At 67.4% G+C, this 23,733-nt stretch overlaps 4 protein-coding genes across 7 annotated transcripts; 3 read left to right on the forward strand and 1 right to left on the reverse strand.

Moving 5' to 3' along the window:
- The first annotated feature begins 840 nt into the window (after positions 1-840).
- LOC112914552 (interferon-induced transmembrane protein 1-like) lies at positions 841-2,921 on the forward strand. The gene is made up of 2 exons (XM_025991660.2): positions 841-2,074; positions 2,603-2,921. The coding sequence occupies exons 1-2, from the start codon at positions 1,895-1,897 to the stop codon at positions 2,795-2,797; spliced, it is 375 nt and encodes a 124-aa protein (XP_025847445.1). The 5' UTR covers positions 841-1,894; the 3' UTR covers positions 2,798-2,921.
- A 1,384-nt stretch (positions 2,922-4,305) lies between these two features.
- LOC112914548 (interferon-induced transmembrane protein 1-like) lies at positions 4,306-5,387 on the forward strand. Its single transcript, XM_072757385.1, has 2 exons — positions 4,306-4,673; positions 5,107-5,387. The coding sequence occupies exons 1-2, from the start codon at positions 4,425-4,427 to the stop codon at positions 5,296-5,298; spliced, it is 441 nt and encodes a 146-aa protein (XP_072613486.1). The 5' UTR covers positions 4,306-4,424; the 3' UTR covers positions 5,299-5,387.
- A 7,058-nt stretch (positions 5,388-12,445) lies between these two features.
- On the forward strand, positions 12,446-13,768 carry IFITM5 (interferon induced transmembrane protein 5). The gene is made up of 2 exons (XM_025991692.2): positions 12,446-12,815; positions 13,241-13,768. Exons 1-2 carry the CDS (start codon positions 12,624-12,626, stop codon positions 13,451-13,453), a joined length of 405 nt encoding a protein of 134 aa, XP_025847477.2. The 5' UTR covers positions 12,446-12,623; the 3' UTR covers positions 13,454-13,768.
- Positions 13,769-15,841: 2,073 nt separating this feature from the next.
- On the reverse strand, positions 15,842-21,853 carry PGGHG (protein-glucosylgalactosylhydroxylysine glucosidase). Of its 4 annotated transcripts, none has more exons than XM_025991492.2 (14): positions 21,654-21,853; positions 21,124-21,407; positions 20,651-20,861; positions 20,141-20,576; positions 19,188-19,307; positions 18,709-18,840; positions 18,475-18,586; positions 18,200-18,272; positions 17,975-18,111; positions 17,743-17,876; positions 17,523-17,618; positions 17,258-17,355; positions 16,977-17,188; positions 15,842-16,872 (listed from the first exon to the last, which is right to left on the reverse strand). In XM_025991492.2, the coding sequence occupies exons 2-14, from the start codon at positions 21,380-21,382 to the stop codon at positions 16,778-16,780; spliced, it is 2,115 nt and encodes a 704-aa protein (XP_025847277.1). In that variant the 5' UTR covers positions 21,383-21,407; positions 21,654-21,853; the 3' UTR covers positions 15,842-16,777. The 4 variants fall into 4 exon arrangements, with proteins under 4 accessions (XP_025847277.1, XP_072615342.1, XP_072615345.1 ...); XM_072759241.1 differs by having other exon boundaries at positions 19,188-19,271; positions 21,654-21,850; XM_072759244.1 differs by having other exon boundaries at positions 19,188-19,271; positions 21,634-21,850.
- Positions 21,854-23,733: the final 1,880 nt, after the last annotated feature.

The raw sequence follows: 23,733 nt of genomic DNA on the forward strand, positions 1-23,733 counted from the left end.
CCCCAGACACTGCTTTCCTCTGCAACAGAGCCTGAGGTTCAAGCCAAGGGGACTCTCAGAAACGGTGCAGCCCGCAATAAAGGGGGGACAGGCCGGGACTCAGGGAAGACACAATCTCAGCTGTGGGTCAGTTCATCCACAGAACGAACCCTGGAATACACAGGTGGAGTGAACATTCCTGGGGTAGGAAAAACATCAAACATTCACATCAGAAAATATTCCTTTGAAGGAACCAGACCTTGGTTGGATTAATCTGCAGAGCTATTTATACAACAAGGCAGGGTTGAAACGGTAGAGGGATCAGTGGCCAGTTAGGGGGGCTCAGGGAGACGTGGTCCCGAGTCCCTGCCAACACGCCATGTGGCCCTGGACTGGGGTCACGGGAGAGAAAAACTACCCAAGCCAGGCACTCTTGTTAGAGGGAGAGGCAAGCACGAACCCGGGAACCGGAAACCAGAGCCGGGATTGCTGCCGCATGTCCTTCAGACCGAGTTTCCACCAGAAACCACTGAGGCACCCGAGGGAAGACGGCCCACGCTCCGGAGGGAGCAGCTGCCAGGCACCAGCAAGAGCCCCACGTGGCCTGGACAACGGGAAAGGACCCCAAAGAGCCGGGTCCAAGGCCACGGGGCTGAGGGAAGGGGCTCGGGGCCAGGAAGCTGCGAGGCGTCATCCCAACCGGCCGTCCCTAAGGGGACAGGCCGCGTCTACGTGGACGTGGAAGATCCAGTGCTGAGGAGGACGTCACTGCACTGGATCAAGTGGACACGAGCGTCTGCGGGAGACCCGGCGAGGGCCCCAGAGTCCTGAGCTCCTGGGACCCCGCCCCGCGCCCCGCAGGGGACCAGGGACAGGACAAGGCCTGGCACTCCCGGCAGGCAGGGACCCAGTGCTGGGACGTCTGCCCGGAGCGGGCTGTCCTCCGCGGCCTCAGGGGAGCCCAAGGCCACCAGCCGCAGGGCCAGCGGGGTGCAGGGAGTGGTGTGGCGGGCAGGCCGCGGTCCTGGTGGCTGGCACCTGATCCCGGGGGACACACGCACACCCACAGCGGGCCTGGGTGCTCGGGACACCCCGGGACATGGGCACTAGCTGAGCGCTGTGGGCAGCCAGCGGGGCCAGGTCACCTCCCTGCAACCCCAGGACCGAGGGCCAGCTGTGGTGACAGAGGGCACAGCCCAGAGGGAAGACGCCCACAGGGGACACAGAGTCGCTGCGAGGTGCCCAGGACGGCCATGCCCCATGTCGCCCACAGCGGCCCGTGCGCCAGCAGCTGCGCGCCAGCATGTCACCGCTGCAGGACACAGGCACTGCGTCCACACGACAGGGTCTCCGGCGCCCCAGTGAGGAATGAAGCAGCCGCAGACGCTAAGACGCCTGAGATTCGGCTGCAGCACACGAGCCCAGAGAGAATCCCAGATGCGCAGACACGTGGCAGCCCTGTGGAGGGCAGCCCCGAGGGGGGCACGGGGACCCGTGACCGCCAGGCTCTGGGCACAGGCCCCGGGTGGCGACGGCAGACCTGGAGGGCACCCACGTCAGGTGCCACACGCACATCCTGCACCTAAGCGCCAGGCCCGCAGCTGCAAGGCAGGAATGTGCTGGAGCCCCGGAGGCCCCCCCTGCCAGTGGGTGCAGCAGCACCTTGTGTGAGGCCATTGACGGGACAATAGACCAAGGCCAATAAGATATGAGTCAGGCAGATGACAGTGAGTGACAGGCCTCAGCAGCCCTGCCCAGCCCCCGCCCATGGAGCCTGCATAGCACCAGGAAACGTGAGCCACAGGGAAGCCCAACCTACCCCCAAGCCTGGCCCAGCTCCCAGCCACACCTGCTCGGGGCCACACGGCCACCTGCACTCTTCTTCCCCCGGCACGCCTGCACCTCCCCACGAGAGATGATGCAGAACAAGGTGGACGTGCGGGGGGCCCCCCTGAGCACGGCTCCTGCGACGACCACGGTGATCAACGTCCCAGTGGAGACGGTCGTGCCCGACCACGTCGTCTGGTCCCTGTTCAACACCATCTTCCTGAACTGGTTCTGCCTGGGCTTTGTGGCCTTTGTCTACTCTGTGAAGGTGGGTGGGTGCGGGCCAGGGCCTCCGCCCGGGGTGCCAACCTCGGGGACCTCAGCCCAGAGGGCGCTGGGGGGGAGCCCACGTGCACGTGGGGGGTGCGCGGCCCGTGTGACCGGCCCCAGGGAGGCGCGGGGAGGCCGCACGTGGTGCCAGCGGAGGGCAGGATCCCCGGCGCCCACCATCCCTAGAAGCTCTCCTCCCCGCTAGAGCCTCAGCACATCAGATTTGGAGCCCCAGTCTGGGACAGAGGAAGCCACGACCCTGAACGCTGCTCAGCCTGATGGGGCGAGTGGCCAGGGAGGGGCCCAGAGCCAGGCAGGGCAACCCCGGGGTGTCCAGGGGGCTGCCGAGGGCCGAGGAAGGACGTGGGGCCCCAGAAGGGACAGGCCCCGGGGCCCCGACCTGCTCAGGCTCAGGGAAGGGGACGGGGTCCCAGGTAGGGTGAAGGGCAGGGCCCGCCATGGCGCCCCTGAGTCCCTGGTCTGGGAGGACCCGCCCCTCACCCCACTGTCCACGTGTCGTCCCCAGGCCAGGGACCGGAAGATGGTGGGCGACTTGACCGGGGCGCAGAACTTCGCCTCCACTGCCAGGTGCCTCAACATCTGGGCGCTGGTCCTGGGCCTCCTCCTGACCATCATATCCATTGTCCTCCTGGGCATGGCCTACGCCGCGGCCTACGGGGCCCTGTTACAGGCCATGCAGGAGAGCGGCCGCTACCACTAGGAGCCCCCGCAGGACTCCCTGGGCCCCTCCTGCCCGCCGGCCATGCCCCAGCCCCCAGCCCTCTGCTCCGGGTGCACAGACCGGCCTGTGTGCAGCCGACTTCAATAAAGTGCCCTGTGTGTGACGCGCTGTGACCTCCCTCCCGGGGCGGGGTGGGGGGTGTGCGGGGAGCCCCCCGGCGCCCTGGGCCTGAGCACACCGGCCCCCTGCCCAGTGTGGGGCTCCGGGGGGCAGGCACATCCTCAGGCTGGGCTGGCTGCTGGCCACCTGCAAGGAGCAAGGCCTGGCCAGGGAGCTGGGGGGTCCCCGACCCAAGGACTCCGCGAGTCCAGCACAGCCTGGGTCCCGAGGGTGAGGCTCCGCCTCCCAGGTGTGTGGGAGCCGTGGAGCCGGGCTGCGGGGGCACAGAGCTCTCCCCTGTGCGCTGACGGCAGAAGCGACAATCACACCCAGTGACTAAGCCCGTGGACAGGAAGCCTGAGAAGAGGGACCCGTCCCCCAACCACGGCCCGGCCCGCAGGATGCAGCGGCTGTCCAGGGCCCCGCCAAGGGTCTCCCGGCCTCTGGGGGTCAGGGGCTTGGGTGTGAGCTGGGGCCAGAGCCTGGGTCACACGTGGGGTGTGGGCGTGGGGTGTGGGGCGTGGGGTGTGGGGCGGTCCTGGGCTCCTCTCCCTGGGCAGAGGACGCTTGGCTCAGGCAGTGGTGTGGGAGGCCCCAGAGGGGGTGGGCGCTGGATCCAGTCTACATGGCAGCCTGCAGAGGCTGCGGGAGTGCGGGGGGCCGCAGGCGGGTGTCCAGGTGGGACCATGTCGGGCGCCTCACCTGGGGCGTCCAGGCTGCCGGGTCCACAGTGGGGCAGCCCTGGCCCGGCTCCCTCCCTCAGCAACCTCCAGCTCCCCCACTGGCTCCTGTCCCCTCCTTGGAAGGCAAGTCCCAGGTCCTCAGAGGCACCCAGGTCACAGGCCGGCGCCTGCAGTCACCCTGCCCCCTGCCTGCCGACCGGTGACCTGGGGCTGCCTGCTGATTTCCTGGGTGCTGCGGCTCCCCAAATGCTCAGGGCCAGGGCTCCCCCCAGGGCCCTGCTCTCTCTCTCCCTGCGCTCCCCCGGGCCCAACCCCATTCCACCTGTCCCTGGGCCTCCAACCGGCACCTGACAACCTGACACCTTGTGCTGAGGCTACGCCTGTGCTGTGTGATTCCCGAGTCTCCTATTTTACAAGTTTTCCAATGTTTACTGGAAGCTCCAGCGGAGGCTCCTTGGGATCAGGGAGCACCCGCAGGCGGCCCGTCTCCACCCTGGATAGTAATAAGCCGAGACCCGCGGGGGGCAGGTCAAGGCTGCGGGGAGTGGGAGGCGGAGGAACAGGCCCGGGGACCCCCTGCACACCCTTGAGCAGGGAGCGAGCCAGGACCGCCTGTCCTCAGCGAGTCCCCGCCCCTCAGCGAGTCCCCGCCCCGGCCCCCTGTAACCTGACACCGGGCTCTGGGGCCACCCTCCTGGTACCCGGCCAGTTCACCACTTTCAGAAAAGCCAGGAAACAGAAACTTTGGGGAAAGGAAACCACTAGGGAAGGTGGGGCCCCGAGCTGCCTCCGGAGTCCGCACCCCGCGAGCTGCACCTGCCACCATGAGCTGCACCCCTCGGCCCTTGCTCCCAGGCGCCTGTGCCTCCGGCGCCCCCACCTACGAGATGCTCAAGGAGGAGCACGAGGTGGTGGTCCTCGGGGCCCCCCAGAGCACAGCTCCAGCGACCACCACCGTGATCAACATCCGCGGTGACACGGTCGTGCCCGACCACATCGTCTGGTCCCTGTTCAACACCGTCTTCATGAACTGGTGCTGCCTGGGCTTCGTGGCCTTCGCCTACTCCGTGAAGGTGGGTGGGGGTGGGAGGGGGAGTCCCCGGCGTGGGCGGGGGCGGGGGCGCCTGTACCTGCAGGGAGGCTGCAGCAGCCCTGCGCCCAGGGTCCCACGGGTTCCCCTACTGACCGATACTAGAAACCACATCCCTGGGCTGCGCGTGTTGCCCCAAAGCACCCCCAGGAAGAAGAAAGGACTTCGGGGGAAACTGAGGCCAGGGAGGGGCCAGAGCCGGGCAGGGGCGACCCCGGGGTGTCCAGGGGGTCCGAGGGCCGAGGAAGGACGTGGAGGCCCCAGGAGGGACAGGCCCCGGGGCCCCGACCTGCTCAGGCTCCAGGGAGGGGGATGGTTTCCCGGGTGGGGGTGAAGGGCAGGGCCCGCCAGGGCGCCCCTGAGTCCCTGGTCTGGGAGGACCCGCCCCTCACTCCATGTCCACATGTCGTCCCCAGGCCAGGGACCGGAAGATGGTGGGTGACCTGACCGGGGCGCAGAGCTTCGCCTCCACCGCCAGGTGCCTCAACATCTGGGCGCTGGTCCTGGGTCTCCTCCTGACCGTCACCTTCGTCATTCTTGTCTCAACCGGCTCCCTGGTGATTTTCGAAACAGTTTCCGAGATGGTAAAACATGACGGAGGGTCCTAGTCGGCGCCGGAGGCCTCGGCGGCCCCTCCCGTCACACTGTCACCTTCAGGTCCCTCTAGCGCTGGTGTCAATAAAGCACGTGCCTGTGACCTGCTGCGCTCTCGCTGGGGGGCCCTTGGAGACGCCCGTGGCCCCGCTGCCCGCCCTCGGCCCGTCGCCCGCCTGCACCTGCTCCGGCTCGTGTGCCGGGTGGGCTCGTGTGGGGAAGAGCGGCAGTAGATTCAGGCTGTTCCTAGCTCCCAGGGACCCCGTGGCGGGGAAGGTGGCGGGACACCCGCTGCCGGGAGCGCAGCCTCTACGGCCGGCGCTATAAGGTCTGTGTCCCTACTCTCGAGTCGGGGTGTACCCTTGCCCTGAGTGGGGTCACATCATCACCTCCTCGTGTTGTGGCCTCCGTATCGGGGACACCGTGGCTGCCCCAAGGCAGACCCCGAGTACTGGGGCCCCGGCTGCAGTTCCCCAGTCCTGCGTCCCTGCCCCGCACACGGCGCCCTAACTCGCGGATGCACGGGGGAGACTCGGGGTACCCTGGGTGGAGGGGGGCACGCTGGCCCATCAGCCGTCCAGTCGGTGAAGGAGGCGATCCCGGCCCCAAGAGGCCAGTGGGGTGAGACCCCGGCCGGGTGGGCAGGGCAGCCCCACCTTCCCGGATCCTCGGCACCTGACGGATCCCCTGCTGCCGAAGAGGGTGTCCATCCTCCCTTCCCCGCCCCCACTCTGGGCCGCCCCGGGCGTCTCGGGGTGGACGCCTGTCCGTCTTCCTCCCGGAACCGCTGCCCCCGTGGCCGGAAGAGACTGTTCCCTCCAGAGCGCCCTTGGGAGGTGCTGCGATGCCTCTGAGGCTCTTCCGCGGCCTCACGCCGCCGCCCACCCTGGGGCCCGGGCACCCGGTGGCCCGGAGCGGGTGGCCTCAAGGAAGCACCCAGGGGTGGAGCCCCTCTGCCCCGTGCTCCGCAGCCAGCACCTGCCCGTGGGCCGCCCTGGCCTGCGGGAGGCCTCAGCTCCGTCCTCCGGTTTTCAAAAGCTTCACCTCGAAGGGCTTTGTAGGCGGCACGAGAGGGTCGCCCCCCAGCAGGACCCTGCTCCTGGCACCACAGCTCAGGGACGGTTTCACCAGCTGTGACCATCCTCCCCAGAGCTTCGAGAACGTGACTGTGCCTGCCCCTCAGGCCGGGGCCCGTGCCCGCGGCGATGCCCCACCCGCGACCCGGGCCACCCCCCGCACCTGGAACCCTAAGGTCGAGGTTCTGAACCCCTGGCTTGGGGACCTCGGCCGACGTGGGGACAGTGCTGTGCCTGGAACGGCCGTGGACGTCTCCCCACCCCCGCCCTGCATCTCTTCCATCTGGCTGCTCCGGACCCGCGTCCTTGCATGAGCTGCTGGGGACGCGGGAAGGAGACCCTCTCCCGACTCTGTGGGCCGCTCTCGCGAATCAGTACAACCAAGAGGTCACGGAGGGCTCTAGGGGGCCCACGTGGTCAGAGCACAGGTGCGGCCCCGGCTGGTGACGAGGGTCCAGGGACAGTTGGTAAAAATGAACCCTGGCCCGTGCGACCCACTGACCCTTGGGCAGAAGGGCTGGGAATGGAGGCGATGCTGATGCCCTGCGGGGTCTGAGGCTGCTTAGTGCGTGTGGCCCGTCCTCCCCCAACACGTTGGAACTGGGTTAAACTAAGGTTAAAGCTGCAGGTCATTTGACCGCCTAATGGGTTTAATTGGGAAGAGTAGAAAATTCTAGAAATTCTAGAAAGGCAAACAATGGCAAAAGTGTACAAAAATCCCAAAACAGAGGAACAAAGATCTTTTATAGATTGGAGGGGGAGGGGCTGTTGTAAAGGAGAAGTTCATTGGAGTGACCTAGGTGCTGGGGGTCCTGGCTTCCCACTGATTAGGCTGTCACTGTTGTGGGGGCTGTGCTCCCCCTGGCTGGCTGTGACCCCCCCTTGGGCTCTGCTCCACCTGCAGGAGCTGTGCCCCCCCGGATGGGAGAGGGTTGCCGCTCATGGTGGGCGATGCAGCTCGTGGGGGGCGGACGTGGGAGGCAGCTCTGGGCCCCACTTTCCCCAGTGATTTCCTTTTCTCTGAAAATTCATTTTTTGGTGTTTAGGGAATTGGGAATTGGCTGGGTCCAGGAGGGCGTAAAGCAGAACCAAATATTTTGTCAGGCTACACAGGTGCTGGGCGGGGCTGGGCGGGTGCTGGCTGGTCAAGGGCTGAGGTCTCTGGGGGGTTCCCTGTCCCAGGATCTCAATCAGGTGCTGTCCCCGCTGCCCCACCTCCTCATCCAGGGCTCAGGGTGGCCCCAGGACCTCTCGTGGCCTGTGAGGCTCCCCCCTAGCCCCCACCCAGACTCCAGGTGCTGCAGGGCCCCCATTGCACACAGCAGGCCCCTCAGGCCCCACACAGAGAGCCCCCAGGCCCCCAGCCCGCATCCCAGGGGTCGCAGGCCTCCAGTCTGGAATCTGTTGCCCTACCTGCCCTGGAGTCCGTGGTGGGGAGGGGGTGCGGCGTTGTGCGTGCCCAGGTCAGGACCCAGCAGGTGGAAGGGGCATCCGGCTTGTGTCAAGGGTCCATGTGGCGGCCCTGGGGGCACAGGCCTTCGAGGTCACACACCCCTGCCTTCCCTCCCCACCCCTCAACCTGCTCTGTGGACGTCGCGTGGTGGTGATGGAGGAAGTGAGGACTTTCCCCTTCTGCTTCTGACCTGCGCCCGCGCCCCCTTCTCAGGGGTTCGTGGGCCCAGCTAGGGAGCCAGGACACGGTCCCGCCCGAGAGCCAAGGCTGCAGGTCCTCTGCTGTCCTCAGTCCTGGGCCGCTGGGAGCTCTCGCCACAGCCTGGGGGCCAGTGGGCTCCATACCCCAGTCCAGCCTCGCGTTTCCCAGTTCACTGTGTAGCACCCCCAGGGCGCCCCCAGCTGCTTCCTGCCCTCCGCCCCCCCCACCTCGCAGGTGTCCTGTGAAACCCCGCTGTGGTCCTGATGTTGTGGCCGCACACCGACCCCGAATGTGTCCTGACGGATCCAGCACCAGCCCCAGGGAGAGGAGCTGGCCCTGGTGCTCGGTATGGGGAGGTCAAGGAGGGCCGGGTGGACCCCCGCTGGCCCTGGGGCTGCTGTCGCCCCTGGTCGTCTGTGCTACACAGGTCAGTGGCGTGGAGTGGGCTACACGGCTGCTGGGGTGAGGGAGAGGCCCAGGGGCTCCCAGGAGGCCCCCCCGCCAACAGCGGCGCAGTGCCCGTCCCCTTGCGGCTGGGCTAGAGTTGCAGGCGCCCAAGGCCCTGCTGAGGGACGCGTTGTGGTATCTGTGCGCTGGCGGGTTCTCGGGGTTTCCTGGCACCGCGGCCGAGCTCAGAGCCCACCAAATTGCCTGGAAGCGGATGCGTGGTGCTGTGGGAGGCCCCCGGGTCCTGCCTGGGTCTCGTCCCGAATCTGATGTGTGCGCTGGTGGTCGCCTGTGTCCTCAGGCCTCCATCAGCCCCGACCCCCAGAGCCTTCCCCAGGTGGGGGCCAAACAGACCCACATTCAGAACTTGGGTGTCTTAGGGTAGAGATGGACTCAGGACCAGGCCCATATGTAGATTAGGGTCCTGAACCCTGGAGGGAGTAACTAAGGCGGTGGGTAGGCCAGTGGTGAAGGGTGGTGTTGCATCCCTGACACCTAGCCAGGGAGTGCCAGCCACCCCGCAGCAGGTGGGAGCACAGGGCATCCCAGGAGAGCACAGCCCATCCAGGTGGGGCACAGCCACCCCCCGCCCACAGTGACAGCCTAACCAGTGGGAAGCCAGGACCCCCAGCCCCCAGGTCACTCCAATGGAGTTCTCCTTTACAACAGACCCCCCCCCCCCAATCTATGAAAGATCTTTGTTCCTCTGTTTTGGGATTTTTGTACAGTTTTGCCATCGTTTGCCTTTCTAGAATTGTAATTTTCTACTCTTCCCAATAAACCCATTTGGCAGGTTATTATTTATTTTTTTTAAAGATTTATTTATTTTTTTATTCAGGGAGAGCAAAAGAGAGGGGCAGAGACAGGCAAGGAGAGAAGCAGGCTCCATGCAGGGAGCCCGATGGGGAACTTGATCCCAGGTCTCCAGGATCACACCCGGGGCTGCAGGTGGCGCTAAACCGCTGTGCCACCGGGGCTGCCCACAGGTGGCTTTATACTTAAGTTTAACCCAGTTCCAATGTGCGGGGGGGGGGGGGGGGGGGGGGGGGGGGGGTAGGGTGGGAGGACGGGCCAGGCACTAAGCAGGTGTCAGACCCCGCAGGGCGTTCAGCATCGCCTCCATTCCCAGCCCTTCTGCCCAAGGGCTCAGCGGGTCGCAGGGGCCAGGGTTCATTCTTACCAACTGTCCCTGGAGCCTCGTCACCAGCTGGGGCCGCACCTGTGCTCTGACCACGTGGGGCCCCCCGGAGCCCTCCGTGACTGTTGTGCCCAAGATCACGAATCTGAGAAACCACCCAGGAGCCAACACCGATGCAAACACAGGAGGGTTTATTTACAAGCTCGAGCTTGGGTCCAAGTGCACCTGGGAGCAGGGAGTTGGACCCCGAGGTGGGTTCTAGCTGAGTTTTAGGGGCTGGTCTAGGGGACCTCCAGAAGGGGGGGAGGAATTTCTCAAGTTCTATTTACATTCTGATATGGGGCCTTCAAGGGCATTGAGCTCTGTTCTTATTCTAATATGGAGTTTCCTGCCACTGGCTTGGACTCTGTTTTTATTCTAATATGGGGCTTTCTAGGACATCTAGCTGCGAGCTGTTTGCTTCCTGTAACTGAAGTAACGTAAATCTCAGCTCTTATTCCCAGGGGCCTGGGATGGCTGGACTTGTGCTAACGCTGAACTTAAAGTGGAATGGCCTTAATTTTCTCGGCCTCCACAGAGACCTCTTGGTTGTACTGATTCGCAAAAGCGGCCCACGGAGTCGGGAGATGTTCTCCTTCCCACGTCCCCAGCGGCTCATGAATGGACGCGGGTGGGGAGCAGCCAGATGGAAGAGACGCCCATGGCCAGGGGTGGGGAGATGCACTGTCCCCACGTGGCCTGTGGTCTCCAACCCAGGGGCTCAGAACTTGCCTCATTAACATAACAAAAACACTGTGATCACTTGAGAAATTCCCAAGGCTTTATGGGTTTTGTGCCAGAAATGGGGATGAAAAAAATATATGTCTTATAAATCACAGTATCACAATATGTCAATGGGCAAAACATCATCCTGGCCCCTTTCTGATGGGGTGCGATGGGCCCAAGGAATCATCGGGCTCCATGTGTCTGGCGGCCCCTGCTTTGTGTCCTCCCGAATTTATATGTTGAAATCTTAAAACCCAAAGTGATGGCATAGGAAGTGAGGACTTTGGGAAGTAAGTGGGTCATGATAGCATCAGCGTCGTTGTAGGAGACCCCACAAGCCCCTCCCAACTTGTGGCTCACAGTGAGGAGATAGCCACTGCACCCAAGAAGAGGGTCTCACCTGAACCCGCCCACTTTGCCTGCCTCCCAGCTTCCAGACCTGTGACCCTAAATGTCCGTTGTCTATGAGCCCCCCCAAACCTATGGTACTTCGTTATAACAACCCGAACAGGAGGTTGCGGGGCAGTTAGGTGGGAAACCCCAGGGCCCTCCTGCCAGAGTAGGCGTCTCCGGCTGGGGTTTACCGAAACGTGTGGCTCCTCCACAGAAGGGTCAGCCAAGAGGCTGCGGACCCTCCAGGGGGCCCAGAACAGCCCTGAACTCCCCCTCCACCCCCTAAGGGCCCCGAGGAGGCTGTGCAGCCTTGGGCTCAGGGAGCGGGGACGGCCCCAGGACCCATGGCCCAGAGCTCTGGGCAGCACTGGCGGGGCCTGGGCGGGCGGGCGCGGGGCCTCCTGTGTCCCACCCCGTGGCCGCCTGGGGCCGCGAGCCTGGGGAGCCCGGGGAGCCCGGGGCAGGGCTGGGGCGCGGGGTCGGGGTCGAGGGCCCAAGCCTGGGGGCCTCCAGCCCTTCTCCGCAGCCGAGGCGACAAGCACCCACCGGGGACCCCAGGGGCACCTCCGAGTCCTTTGGGCCGCGGGGTCAGGGCTCGGTGGGCAGGGCGGGCATCCCCGGCGGAGCACACCCCTGCCCCTCGGCCCAGCCGCCTGCGGTGGGGGAGCTGGGGGGTCAGCGGGGCTGGGGCCTGGGGCGGCCTGCTTGGGGTGGGGGTGGGGCCTCCAGGGGCGCGGGGTGCGGAGGGCGGCGGCGGCAGCGGGGACGCGGGAGGGACACGGGTAGGGCGGGAAGGGGGGAGGCTCCCGGGGAGAGGGCGGGGTGGGGGGGCAGGCTAGCGGGGCGGGGGCGGGGGCGGGGCGGTCAGCGGGCGGGCGGCTAGGGGGCGGAGGGCGGGGGCTCCGGGGGCTCTGGGAGAGGGGGGGCGACGGGGGGGCGGGGGGGGCACTCCGGGGGGCGGGAGGTCAGCGGGCGGGGGCTCCGGGGGCGGGTGTCGGGAGGCTAGCGCGGCGGGGCCGGGGCGGTCGGAGGGCAGGGGGGCTGTCGCGGAGCGGGGCGGGGTTCCGGGGGGGCGGGGGACAGGCTCGCGGGGCGGGGGCTCCGGCGGAGGCTCGAGGGCGGGGTCTCGGGGCGGGGGAGTCATCGAGGAGCGGGGTCTCCCGGGCTCGGGGGGCGGGGCAGGGTCTCGGGGGGTCGGGGGGCAGGCTCTCGGGGCGGGGGCTCCAGGGCTCGAGAGCGGGGTCTCGGGGCGGGGCGGTCATCGAGGAACGGGGTCTCCCGGGCTCGGGGGATGGGGCGGGGTCTCCACGGCGCGGGGGGCGGGGCAGGGTCTGGGGGGGCGGGGGGCAGGCTCGCGGGGCGGGGGCTCCAGGGCTCGTGGGCGGGGCGGGGTCTCCGCGTCGCTGGGGCGGGGCTCCGGGGCGGGGTGGAGCCTCGGGGGCGGGGCTCCGGGGCGGGGTGGGGGCTCGGGGGCGGGGCTTCGGGGACGGGGTCTCGGGGCGGGGCTCAGGGGCTCGGAGGCGGGGGCTCGGGGCGGGGCTCCGGGCGGGGTCTCGGAAGGCGGGGGCGGGGCTTGGGGCGGGGCTCAGGGCCTCGGGGGCGGGTCTCGGAGCGGGGGCGGGGGCTCAGGGCGGGGCTCAGGGCCGCGGGGCGGGGTCTCGGGGCGGGGGCGGGGCTCCGGGCCTCGGGGCGGGGGCTCGGGCTCGGGGCTCGGGGCTCGGGGGCGGGGCGGCGCCCCGGGCCGGGCCGTCATTCGTCGTCACACTGAGCGGGCGGCGCCGGCGGGGCCGCGGCGGGCGGCGGGTATAAGCGGCCCCGGTGCCCCGGCCCCGGGAGCCCGAGCCGGAGGAGACGGCGCTGGAACCCATGGACACGGCGTACCCCCGCGAGGACCCCCGGGCCCCGGCGCCCCGCAAGGCGGACGGCGCGGCGCACACGGCCCTGGCCGTCGGGGCGCCGAGGCCCCCGCCCCGGGACCACCTGCTCTGGTCGGTGTTCAGCACCCTCTACCTGAACCTGTGCTGCCTCGGCTTCCTGGCGCTGGCCTACTCCATCAAGGTGGGCGGGCGGGCGGGGTCCCTCGGGGCTGGTGCAGGGGCTGGGAGGCCGCTGCGGCGGGGCGTCCCGGGGGCACCGCCCGTGGGAGGGACACTGGATCCGCCAGGCCGCGGACCTGCTCCTCACTTCGTGGGGTGGTTGCGCTGAGGCAGGTGCTGTTCAGGAAGCGCAGGGTCCGACCCGGGGCGAGGCGGGCGCGTCAGAGGGCACGGGCTGGGGGGCGCTATGCAAAGGGGCCTCTTTCATCAAATGATGTTTCACACTCGGGGGACTCCTGTGACCAAAGCCCCCCAGGCTTCAGCTCCTGGGGCTTCTCGGCACCCCAGGACTCCCCACCCACAGAGGGTCCTCGGAAGCTGATGCTGGCAGGGATGGCCTCTCCCCTCCGGCTCGCATAGAGACCTGGCCCTGCCCCTGGTCCACAGGCCCGAGACCAGAAGGTGGCTGGAGACCTGGAGGCAGCCCGGCGATTCGGCTCCAAAGCCAAGTGCTACAACATCCTGGCCACAATGTGGGCGCTGGTGCCGCCTCTGCTGCTGCTGGCGCTGGTGGTGACCGGGGCGCTGCACCTGTCCCGGCTGGCCAAGGACTCTGCGGCCTTCTTTAGCACCAAGTTCGAGGACTCGGACTATGACTGACGGGCTGGGCCTTGTCCGCATCCTGACCTGTGGACCCTGACCCCAGGACCACCCCCGAGAGCAGTGTCCCCAGGGACTCCATCTGTCCCCCCACCCCCGCCCGGAACCCTGACTCCAGCACAGGGCCTGATGTCCCCCCCTCCTACCCCAGCCTGGGCGCCTAACGCTGACCCTGAAGATCCATTGTGTGGACCCCGGTGGCCTCACTCCAACTGTGATGCCCCGCCCCCCGACGCTGTGCCCAGGCTGCACCCTCCCTCCTCACCCATCAGACTCAGGCTTGGTTTCACAATTAAAAGTGCCTGGTTCCAGAAAGTGCCTCCTGGGCTTTTTGCTGGGGTGGGAGAGGAGCCACCCAAGGGGCCACCCAAGCTGCATCCCCCTGGACTGACCCCACCATGACGGTTGGATGACCCATTCTGTGTGCTGGGCTGTGCCCTGATGGTCGCCTTCACTCAGACACTGGGTGGCTTGTGGCTTCTGGGGTGGAGGCACCAGAGTATTTTAGAACACAGTTCGGGAACTCAGGGTTTTGATGTCTGCTGCCCTGCTGGGCCTGTGGTTTAGTGGTCTCTCTTCCAGAACACGTGTGCACTTGTGTGGACTTGTGCCCTCCAGGAGTCCCTGGGAGGACACCCCTCTTCCTGGCCCTGCATGTTTCCGTTGGTGGGTCAGGCGAGTGCCAGCCCCCTTGTTTGGGTCCTTCTGTCTGTCCCTAGGACTCCTGCATTCCTTGTTCTGAGAGATCGCGGTCCCCACAGTGGGTTCTGTCCCTCCTGGATCAGTGATGCTGGACACAGAGATACGGGAGTGCAGAGGCATGACCCTCCAGTCACCCGTGCCCACGTGCATCCCACACACGTGCATTTAGGCAGAAAGTGAAAGCTGGGGGGCTGAGCATCCCTGGTACTAGGTACGCGTTCTTGTATAGTCTCCCTCCCTTGAGCACGGCCCACCTTCCCGGGAACCAGCAGAGCTGGCAAAGAGGGGAGAGGCTAAGCATGCACACACCCTGTGTGGCTGGGGGTGAGGTCCCTCCGGCCTCACTGTGGCTGGTCCAATGACAGGGCAGGCTAATTGCAGGGGCCTTAACCTCAGGGTGGTTCAGGCTTGTGGGCACCCCACCCAGGGCTCCATCCCCACCCAAGGAGCCCCCTTTGCCTACCCATCAGCCTGGGCTGGGTGTGGGGGGTCGGCTTCGCCGCTGTACCTGGAGCCTCCGAGTAGTCCTCTCTCCTGTGACAGCCAACAGCTGGCCTAGCTGACACAGCGTGCTAGACAGTGTCCCGCCCTGGGCCGGAACGTGTGCTGCAGGGAGGGGTGTGCTGCCTGGGGCCTGGGGCCTGGGGCCTGACACGGTGCACTGGCCCGTGCCAGGTGCTGGTCCCATGTGGGACCGAGGATAAGGGCAGTGTGCCACCGCTTGGACCAGGATGGATACGGTGTGCCAACCCTGAGCTCCGGGTTTGGCCCAAGAAGGGAGCAACTCACAGGCTGGGAGTGAGGATCAGCTGGTGTGAGACCCATGTGCATGCCCCCAAGCAAGCCTGCTACGGTCTGCGGGTCCCCACACCTGGTGAGGGGCCCCGAGATTGTCTGGCCTGTGCCCAGGTGCTGAAGACACAGTGTGTGGTGAAGACAGGCACGGGGAGGGTGGCCAGTGGTCCTCTGCATCCCGGGCTGCCTCCTGGGCAGGCCGAGAGGCCCAGGGAAGTTCAGGTTAGTGGCTGCAACGGAGCCCTGACCAGACGTGGCTGGCACACGTGTATGGCCACCCTCCCTGGTCTCCGCGGAGGGCCCCTCACTGTGTACAGATAGAGGCACACGTACGCGGCACGTACAGGCAGGAGGAACCTGGCTGTATCAGCGTCGGGAGTACCTGTGCCCACGCTGGGCTCCAGGGCTACAAAGGTAAGCCTCTGCTCTACCGGGACGGTGCCCGCCAGCACGCCCTGCTCTGGCCGACCTGCCCTGGGCTTTGCCACGTGGCCAGTGGGTGAGGGAGAGCCTGGGGCACCTGGGCAAGCCCTCCAAGGTGCGGGCTTCATTCCCTGAGGTCACGTGCCTGCAGGGACCAGCACCGACCTCCCTGCGGATCTGCAAGGCTGCTGTGCACCCTCGGAGGCCACCCTTCGTACCACGTGCTGCAGAGACAAGCCCGGGGACCCCTCGTCGCCTCCTGCTCATGGCCATTTGCTTCTTGGAGAGCTTGGACTAACTGTCCAGCCAGGACAGACGCGGGACAGTGGGTGGCCCGAGCGAAGGACAGTGGCAGGCTCCCCGCCGGCTCTGTACGAGCACCCACTGCACTTCCTGTGTGACCCCATCCCTTACGTAGGCCTCACTCTCGGCAGGAAGGGGGAGCGCCAGCTCCTCAAGGCAGCAGACTTTCTCCTAGCACGGACCTTTAATTCCTCAGGCACACTTAGTGCACGTGGCACGGCTCTCACCAAAATTTTGGCAGCGGGTACCATTTCCCCTCATTGAGAAACCCCCAAGGCCCCAAGTTGGATGTGCCCACGGATGGGCTGAGGCCCCAGGAGGAGGGGCAGCCTGTCAGGACGGGTGGGCCCAGGCCTCTGGCCTTGAGTCCTCCAGGCTGGTCGGAGGCGAGGTGCACGGTCCTGCTCTGCACCCTGCCCCCCCCCCTTCCTGGCTGAGAAAGGCCTGTGATGGAGATGGTGCAGCCTCACTGAAGTGGCCCGGAGGCTGGAGGAGCCACGGACTGAGGATGCTGAGCACACCTCAATTCCACTGTGCCTGCCCCTCGCCTGTGTGACACGCAAAGTTCCTTTGTGGTCTGTGATGGAGCGTCCCAAGGACTCTGCAGGGAGCCAAGTGTGCCTCCTGCCCCTCGGCCCTGCCATCCCCTACATGGAGGCTTGCGCCCCACCCGCCCCACCCTGTGGGGTCCTGGGGCAGGGTACCGGTGCAGGTACAGGCGTGGGCATAGGCCCACAAAGGCAGGCACAGATGTGGCTGAGTGTGAGGCCGTGGGGAACCCCACAGCTCACGCAGGGCTCGGCTGAAGAGGGGCTTGGATTAGAGGCAAACCGTCTTGAACTTTGGGCCAACGAATTCAGATTTTCCCAGGAGCCCGTGAGCCTGGCTGCTGGCTGGAGGGAGCCAGGAGGGTGCTGAGGAGGGGTGGGTGCAGCCGGAGGGGGGCGCCCACAGAGGGAGGAGCCGGCCCGGAGGATCTGGGAGACATCCAGGAAGCCTTGCTTGTTCACGCAGGTGCAGGGTGCCCAAGACAGCACCAGGGCGAGGAAACTAGGGTCCCATGGGTTGTGGGGCAGGGGGTCTAATGTCCTCAAAGTTCTCCTAGGAAACTCCTGGAGCAGAACCGGCTGCCTCTGCTCCGGGCGGGAGTGACCTCTGTATCCGTCCAGCCGAGCGGGGGAAGGAGACTCTGTGCCCTGCAAGGAGAGGGGGCATCTGGAGTGGGGGCACACACACAGGGGGCAGCCCTGGGGCGCTCACCTGCTCTGGATGCTTCAGTGAGTCTGGGCTGGCTGCCCACCTGGGAGCAAGGGGACTCGTGCGTGCGTCGGCCACAGCTCAGCCTCCAGCGGCGGGGCCCCAGGTCCTGGCTGGGCTTTGACCTCAACCGTCACGGAGCCCTCGGAGAAGGAGAAGTCCAGCCTGTTCCCCTGGTAACACAGGCCCCGGACATGCACTGCAGAGACTGCCACCGGACACATGGGGTCGAAGGTCACGCCAGCCCCAGTGATCCTGTGGGAGGGAGGCGGTGGTGAGAGCAGGAAGTGGGGGGCACACGACTGCTGCCGGCGCCCCACTCACCGGAACCCTGTGAATCCACAGAGCGCCGCCTGCAGGAAGCCCCCCATGCCGGTCAGGAAGTTCACAGCGCCCGAGCCATCCGCATTCTCCGTCCACACCTGCCCGGGCACCGCGGTTAGTGCCAGGCTGCCAGGCCGCCGCCCCGACCCCAGGCCGGGCTCTGACCCTGCGGTGACCGCCCCTGAGGCTGGGCTCCTGCCCCGACCCCGGGGGCCAGGGTGGAGGCAAGAGTGCCAGGCACGAGGGCTGACCCGCCGCCACCGACCTTGAAGGGCTCAGCTATGTTGGGAAAGCTCCTCTCCAGGAAGTCCTGGGCCCGCCGGGGATCCTTCAGCTCCATCCAGCCCACGGCGAACATGCTCTGGGGCCAGAGTAAGAGGACGTGCTGGAGAGGAGCCCCGCTGGGGGCTGGGACTGGGGCTGGGGGGGCTGGGTGAAGCCGCCCCAGGACCCCCGGCCCACCCCTCCCTCTGCGGCCTCCTTACCCAGGTCATGGCCGGGCCTCTTGGGGACGTTGCAGCCTCATAAATCTCCAGGTTCCTCCTGCGAGTGTGAGGGCTCAGGTGGAAAGGGACGGGGTACCCCAGAAGCACCACGTCTGCCTGCTTCACCTCCTCTCCTGGGGAGGGATGGGCGCTGATGGGCGAGGGGGCGGGAAGGCGGGGACACGGGTCCAGGAGAGGGTGAAGGGGCCCGAAGCAGCCTGAAGGCACTCACCAGGCTGGTACCCATCAAACTCAGGGTGGAAGTCCCGCCTTGGGTCAAAGGGCACCTTGATCTTTTCAGCCACCGCCAGCCACTCAGTGGGGACAGGCCGCCCCAGGTCCCGGGCCAGGGCCGCAGCGAAGCGCAGGCTGCGGGGAGGCAGGGAGAGGGAGCTGCAGGCCCAGCCGGCCCCCGCCCCCTGAGTGCGGGCAGCAGTGCAGGGGTCTTGGGTCCTACTTGTTCTGGACCAGGACGTTGGTGTACACGGAGTTGTCAACCCCTGAGTGGTATTCGTCGGGCGGCATGACTCCTACGCACACGGACGGGAGCTGGTGTCCAGGGCAGGGTCCCAGGGACCTGCCCCGATGCCAGCAGCCCGCGTGGGGCTGGCAACGCCAGAGCCAGAGACCACGTGCCCCTGAGGAGCGTCCACCGGCTGTGGCTGTCCCCGCCTCTCCCCCACCACCGCCCCCCATGCCCCCCGGGACGGCCCTGCCCTCCTCGCGCCTCACCCTTCAGCTGGTACTCCTCCTCCTCGGGGCTCCACTCCACGCGGCTGCACCAGAACTCAGCCACGGCCCTGACCACATCCCAGCCACCGGCCTCGCGGAAGAGCTGCAAGTCCTGGGGAAGCCACGGGCGGTGGGCGGGGGCCACGCCACCCGAGGTTTCAACGGGGCCCCCTCCGAGGGCCTGCCGTGGCGGGGGTGGGGCACGCCCGGGCCTGGGGGGCCGGGACCCCTCACCTGGGTGGCGTGATAGTACAGCTGGAAAGCCAGCACCACAGCTCCGTTGACGTGAATCTCCTGGGCACCGTAGACGTCCTCAGGGCAGACCTCCCGACCAGAACCTGCGCTCTCCCAGGCAAACTTGGCTCCCTGAGGGCCGCGGGGGAGGAGCAGCCTCCAGGGCTCTGGGGGGTCCACGGGCGGCCCACCCACTCCCCAGCCACAGAGGACAGAAGTGGGCGCACCGCCTGTGCGGATGCCCTCACGGAGGAGCACCCCGCTGTGTCCCTGTCACAGGCCAGGGCGGCAAGGGGACTCGAGCTGGGCCCAGCCAGGCTGCTCGGACCTGGAGCCAGGGTGCTGCCGAGCCCCTGGAAGAATCCAGGAATCCCAACCCTACCCAGAGGGGAACCTGACGAGATGGGTTCAGGCCGAGGAGGGATGTGGGGACACCAGCCCGCTGGGGCCCTGTAGGGTGGGTGCCAGGTTCCCCTCACCTGGTAACCCAGCTTCTGGGCGTTGTCCAGGGCCCCACCCAGCGTCCGGATGCGGTACTCCAGGAGGGCCCTGGCGGCCTCTGGCTGGAACAACAGAACGTTCGGGAACATCCAGAGGTCCTGACAGCAAGGAAATGCCCCTGGCTCAGGAGCTCCCCCAGCATCTGTGTCCCTGTTTGTGTCCCTGCCTGCCCAGTGTGCCTCGGCCCAGCCAGCCCGCTCCACGCTGCCTCCCGAAAGGCCCGGGCTCCGTCCAGCTCCTTGCCCCCACCCGCCGGCTCCCTCCTGGGCCCTCCGAGACTGCCCGCCCGCACCCCCGCCCACGTCGCCATCTCCAGGCCCCGGGCTCCTCGGGTTAGTCCCCAGCAGGCATCTGCGGCCCCCGGGAGCAAGGCCAGAATCTGGGCACGGAGCACAGCCGCTCGGCAGCTGCCCGACTGGGGGTGAGGGACTCGGCTCCACCAGAGCGGACCTCTGGCTGATGGACGATCTGATGAGGACGCAGTAGCACCCCGGCCCTGCCCACTGCACCAGCCGAGGCCTCCCCCTCCTCCCCTGGGCTCCCCTCAGCGCCCCAGGGTCCTTCCCGAGCACACCTTTGTCAGCGTCACTCCCCAGCTACGGTCTCTCCACGGCTCTACAGCCCGAGAGCTGCTCTCCGTGCCCCAGGGAGGTACCCTGTTGCCCCGCCAGGTGCCGCCCAGCTGTGGTGTTTGTCCCTTCTGGTCGCTTTGTCTGAATCACTCTTTTCTACTCAACTCCTATATGTTCTTTGTCAGAAATGCCACCTCCTCCAGGCAGCCTTCCCTTCCGCCGTGGCCTCTGTGCTTCCCAAATCGCAGGCCCCATCCCGGGGGGGCAGAGCCAGCAGCCGCGCTGCGCCCTCAGCACAGCATCCTCCGTGTCTGCGGGCTGCCCCGTGGCTGCTGCGTGCAGAGTGGAATGGTGCATACCTGGTCCCAGAAGACGTGTCCCCAGTAGCATTCCTCTCGGCTCCCGTTGGACAATCCCCCAGGGCTGAGACCGTGGCAGGTGTATCCTGGGGCCCCGGGCTGGGGCAGGGCACTGAGCAGATAGTAGAGGGCACCACGCAAGGCCTGGCGCAGGGGGAGGGGCCCCACCACATCCAGGCCACAGGTAGCCCAGAGCTGGACCCAGGCCTGGGCGTGCGCAGCGTACAGAGTGCCCCCTGCCTGCAGCTGCAGGGCCTCGGTGAAGCAGATTTGGGCCTCGGCCTGGCTGCCACCCACCACGGTCAAGAACTCCCAGGTCTGGTCTTCCTCGCTTTCCCCAAGGGTCAGGGCTGGGGGCACCGGTGTCCACAGCATGTGTACCTCCTGCTGGGGCCCTCCAGGTTGCTCTGGGGTAAGCGTATGGCCATAAAGGTACCTGCAAGAGTGCGGCCGTGTCTAAGGGACCAGCTCCCTCCTTGGAGCGCCGGCTGGCCCTGACCCCCTCCTCACCGGGCTCCTTGGAAATCAGGACCCAGATGCAGGTCCAGGTCTGGGCTTTCCGGGGAGAAGGCTGACCGCAGCAGCACCGTGATGGGCCAGCTCCCCACGGCCACACGGGTGATGGACACACTGAAAGCCATGACGTGAGGCAGTGTGCGGTGGGCATAGATGCGCTGGGAGGCCTGAAAGCTGGGGCCCTCCAGGGTGTGCAGAAAGGAGCCTGGCAAAGGGCAGGGCCAACCCCTCAGTGCGGTGGATCTGCCGTGGGAACCCTCACTGCCCGGTCTGCAGAGGACCCAGGAGAGGACCCAGGCTCCTACCAGCTGGGGGGGCCCTGCAGGGCCGAAGCCCTGCCATTCTGTGTGAGTGAGGCATCCTGAGCTGGGAAGGGGAGGGGCCGGGATGGGGCTGCTCCTGGGCCTGCTGCTATTTCCCCCTCAGCTGCAACAGGGGCTGGGGTGGGGGAGCAGGGTGGTGGTCACCTGTGTTTGTGTCCAGGACAAACGTCTCCGTGAGCTCACGTCCTGTCTCTGCAGGCGCCTCCAGCTGGACATTGAGGGGACTGGGCAGAAGGGCCCGGTGTGTGTCCCCGCCAGCCCCGTTGTACACGCCGCTCACATGCAGTGTGTCATGATACACACGCGTGCCCAAGTATGCGTTGGTCACGGTGGCCAAGAGCCGGGGGTCACTGGGCAGGGAACAGGCAGCGAATACGGTGGGGTCCTCACCCGCATCCTCCATGGAAAGGTGTGCTCAGCCGCGCCGTCTGCAAAGGGGGAGTCACGGCTCCCACCGCTGGCCCGGCCTCCCCCTTCCTCCCTCCTTGGACTGTCCCTAAACCCCAAAGCCCCCCCCCCCAACTTGGGTGATGCATCCAGCAGCGGGTGGGGAGGGGTGCGGGCCACCCGGGCAGCCCCCACTTTTGAGCCACCCCAGGAAACTTTCACCCCAAGAGATGCTCAGACTCCTAAAACTGATGTCCAGAGACCCACCTGGGCCCCCGAACTCCCACCTTAGGCTCTCAATTCAGGGTCTCTCCAAGCCGCACCCCCACGAGCCCCGATCTTTTAGGGGCAGTGAGGAGGCCTCAGTCTTCCGGACAGCGGCGCTCAGCAGGGCGGGGGCGGGGCGGGGCGGGGCTCGGCTGGGCCTGGGGAGCGGGGCTCACCGCGGCCGCCCCGTCGCCGGAAAGTCGTGCTGTCCCCGCCCCCAGGGCCGCGCCGGGCGGGAGGAGGGGAAGGCGGGGCGGAGGGGGGCGGAGGGGGGCGGAGGGGGGCGGAGGGGGGCGGAGGGGGGCGGGGTCCTTCCCCCCGGGCGGTGCAGGGCGGGGCGGGGTCCCTCCCTCCCTCGGGGCGGAGCGGTGGTGGGGCCGGAGGGGGTGGCGGGAGCGGTGCGGTCCCTCCCCCAGGGCAGCGCCTGGCAGGGCGGGGCGGGGTTCCTCCCCGGGGGAGCGGGCCTGGCGCCGCTCCTGCGCGGGTGGGACCCACGGGAAACCGCGTGAAGAGCACACTTTGAACTGTGACCTTAGGGACGTGCCTGGGATGGATAGAGAGAGCCAGGGCCCGTGGCTCGTGGGGGGCCCCGTCCGCTCCCGGAGGAGCCCTTCACTTCGCCGCACCTTGGCCCCCCCGCCCGCCTCTGCTCCTGGCCCCCCCACCCGCTCCCGGCCCCCTCCCCGCCCCTCCCCCCGCCTCTGCTCCTGGCCCCCCCCCGTTCCCGGCCCCCCCCCCCGCTTCTACTCCCGGAGCCCCCCCTGCCAATGCTCCAGGCCGCCCCCTGCTCCAGGCCCCTCCCCCCCTCTGCTCCCGGCCCCCCCCCCCGCTCCCCCTCCCCAGCCTCTCTTCCCGGCCCCCGCCCCCCCTGCTCCTGGGCCCCCACCCCCGTTCCCGGCCCCTCCCCCCCGCCCCCGCCCACCCTGCTCCCGGACTCCCCTGCTCCCGGACCCCGCACCCCCACCTCTGCTCCCGGCCCGCCCCGGCCCCTCCCCCCCCGCCTCTGCTTCCGGCCCCTCCCCCGGCCCCTCCCCCCGCCTCCTCCAGGCCCCCCCTGCTCCCGCCCCACCCCGCCTCTGCTCCGGGCACCCCCTGCTCCCGGCCCCCCCTCCCCCCGCCTCTGCTCCCGGCCCCTCCCACTCCCGGCCCCTCCCCCGCTCTGCTCCCGGCCCCCCCTGCTCCCGACCCCCCTCCCCACCGGCCCACGGGGCGCTCCAGGGCGGCACCAGCTGCGCTCCCTGGCCCGGCCTGAGCCACAAGCCCGCGCTCGGGCACTAGGCACAGCCAGAGATGCCCAGACCCAAGGAGCCCCTGGAAAGCAGCTCCTCTCGGCCCCCCCCCGCCCCCCCGCTACAGGTGCCGGACAACGCCTGTGCAGTTGCGGAGGCCTGCGCTGTCCCCACACCCACTTGGTTCTTCACTTGCCAGGGCTCCCTGCTCCCCTGACCCCAGGCAGCCTCTTGAGGCTGAAGCTGTTTCTCTGCTCTGCTCTGCCCTCCAGGGTCCTGGTCCCCGTGGACACGGAGCCGCGGCCACCCTCACGGTGCCCGGGTCGGTCGGGGCCTTCTGCTCAGAGGCCTGCGGCGGCAGTGCCCACCTTGTCTGGAGAACGGCCAGCCGGAACCCCGACCCCACCCTGACCCCCTCCTCTCGCCCCAGCTGTCACTCTGGCCCTCCAGACTGCTTCTGCAACGGTCCAAGCATGCTCCCTGTTATGGACTGAATGTGTGCCCCTAAATCCTCGGGTTGAAATCGGATTCCAAATCTGACCTTACGTGGAAGCGGGGGCTTCGGGAGTTAAGGAGGTCAAGAGCTGTGGAGAGTGGGATTAGAGCCCTTCTAGGAAAGGCCTGGGAGCCACTGAGAGAAGAGGGAGCTGAGAGGATAGCCTTCTGCAGCAGGAGGGGCCTCACCACCTGGACCCTCGCTCCAGCGCGGGAGAAATAAACTTCTGGGAAGCCCCCCAGTTTACGGCGTTTTGTCACGGCAGCTGGAGCTGCCCAAGACACTCCTCGTCACGGCCTTGTCCTTGCTGTAGCTCTGCCTGGAACGTTTTCCTGTCCAGACCTTCTCAGGGCTCAGGGCTGGACATCTTTCTGT

The sequence above is a fragment of the Vulpes vulpes genome, chromosome 5, assembly GCF_048418805.1.
Source record: "Vulpes vulpes isolate BD-2025 chromosome 5, VulVul3, whole genome shotgun sequence".
Lineage (NCBI taxonomy): Eukaryota > Metazoa > Chordata > Mammalia > Carnivora > Canidae > Vulpes > Vulpes vulpes.

Excerpts from the sequence above, each read along its gene's own strand:
- LOC112914552 (XM_025991660.2), top strand. The coding sequence starts at position 1,895 with ATGATGCAGAACAAGGTGGACGTGCGGGGGGCCCCCCTGAGCACGGCT. Across the intron at positions 2,075-2,602 it reads CCTTTGTCTACTCTGTGAAG|GCCAGGGACCGGAAGATGGT; the intron begins GTGGGTGGGTGC and ends TGTCGTCCCCAG.
- LOC112914548 (XM_072757385.1), top strand. The coding sequence starts at position 4,425 with ATGAGCTGCACCCCTCGGCCCTTGCTCCCAGGCGCCTGTGCCTCCGGC. Across the intron at positions 4,674-5,106 it reads CCTTCGCCTACTCCGTGAAG|GCCAGGGACCGGAAGATGGT; the intron begins GTGGGTGGGGGT and ends TGTCGTCCCCAG.
- IFITM5 (XM_025991692.2), top strand. The coding sequence starts at position 12,624 with ATGGACACGGCGTACCCCCGCGAGGACCCCCGGGCCCCGGCGCCCCGC. Across the intron at positions 12,816-13,240 it reads CGCTGGCCTACTCCATCAAG|GCCCGAGACCAGAAGGTGGC; the intron begins GTGGGCGGGCGG and ends CCTGGTCCACAG.
- PGGHG (XM_025991492.2), bottom strand. The coding sequence starts at position 21,382 with ATGGAGGATGCGGGTGAGGACCCCACCGTATTCGCTGCCTGTTCCCTG. Across the intron at positions 18,841-19,187 it reads CCCAGAAGCTGGGTTACCAG|GGAGCCAAGTTTGCCTGGGA; the intron begins GTGAGGGGAACC and ends CGCGGCCCTCAG. Across the intron at positions 17,619-17,742 it reads GAGGCCCGGCCATGACCTGG|AGCATGTTCGCCGTGGGCTG; the intron begins GTAAGGAGGCCG and ends CTCTGGCCCCAG.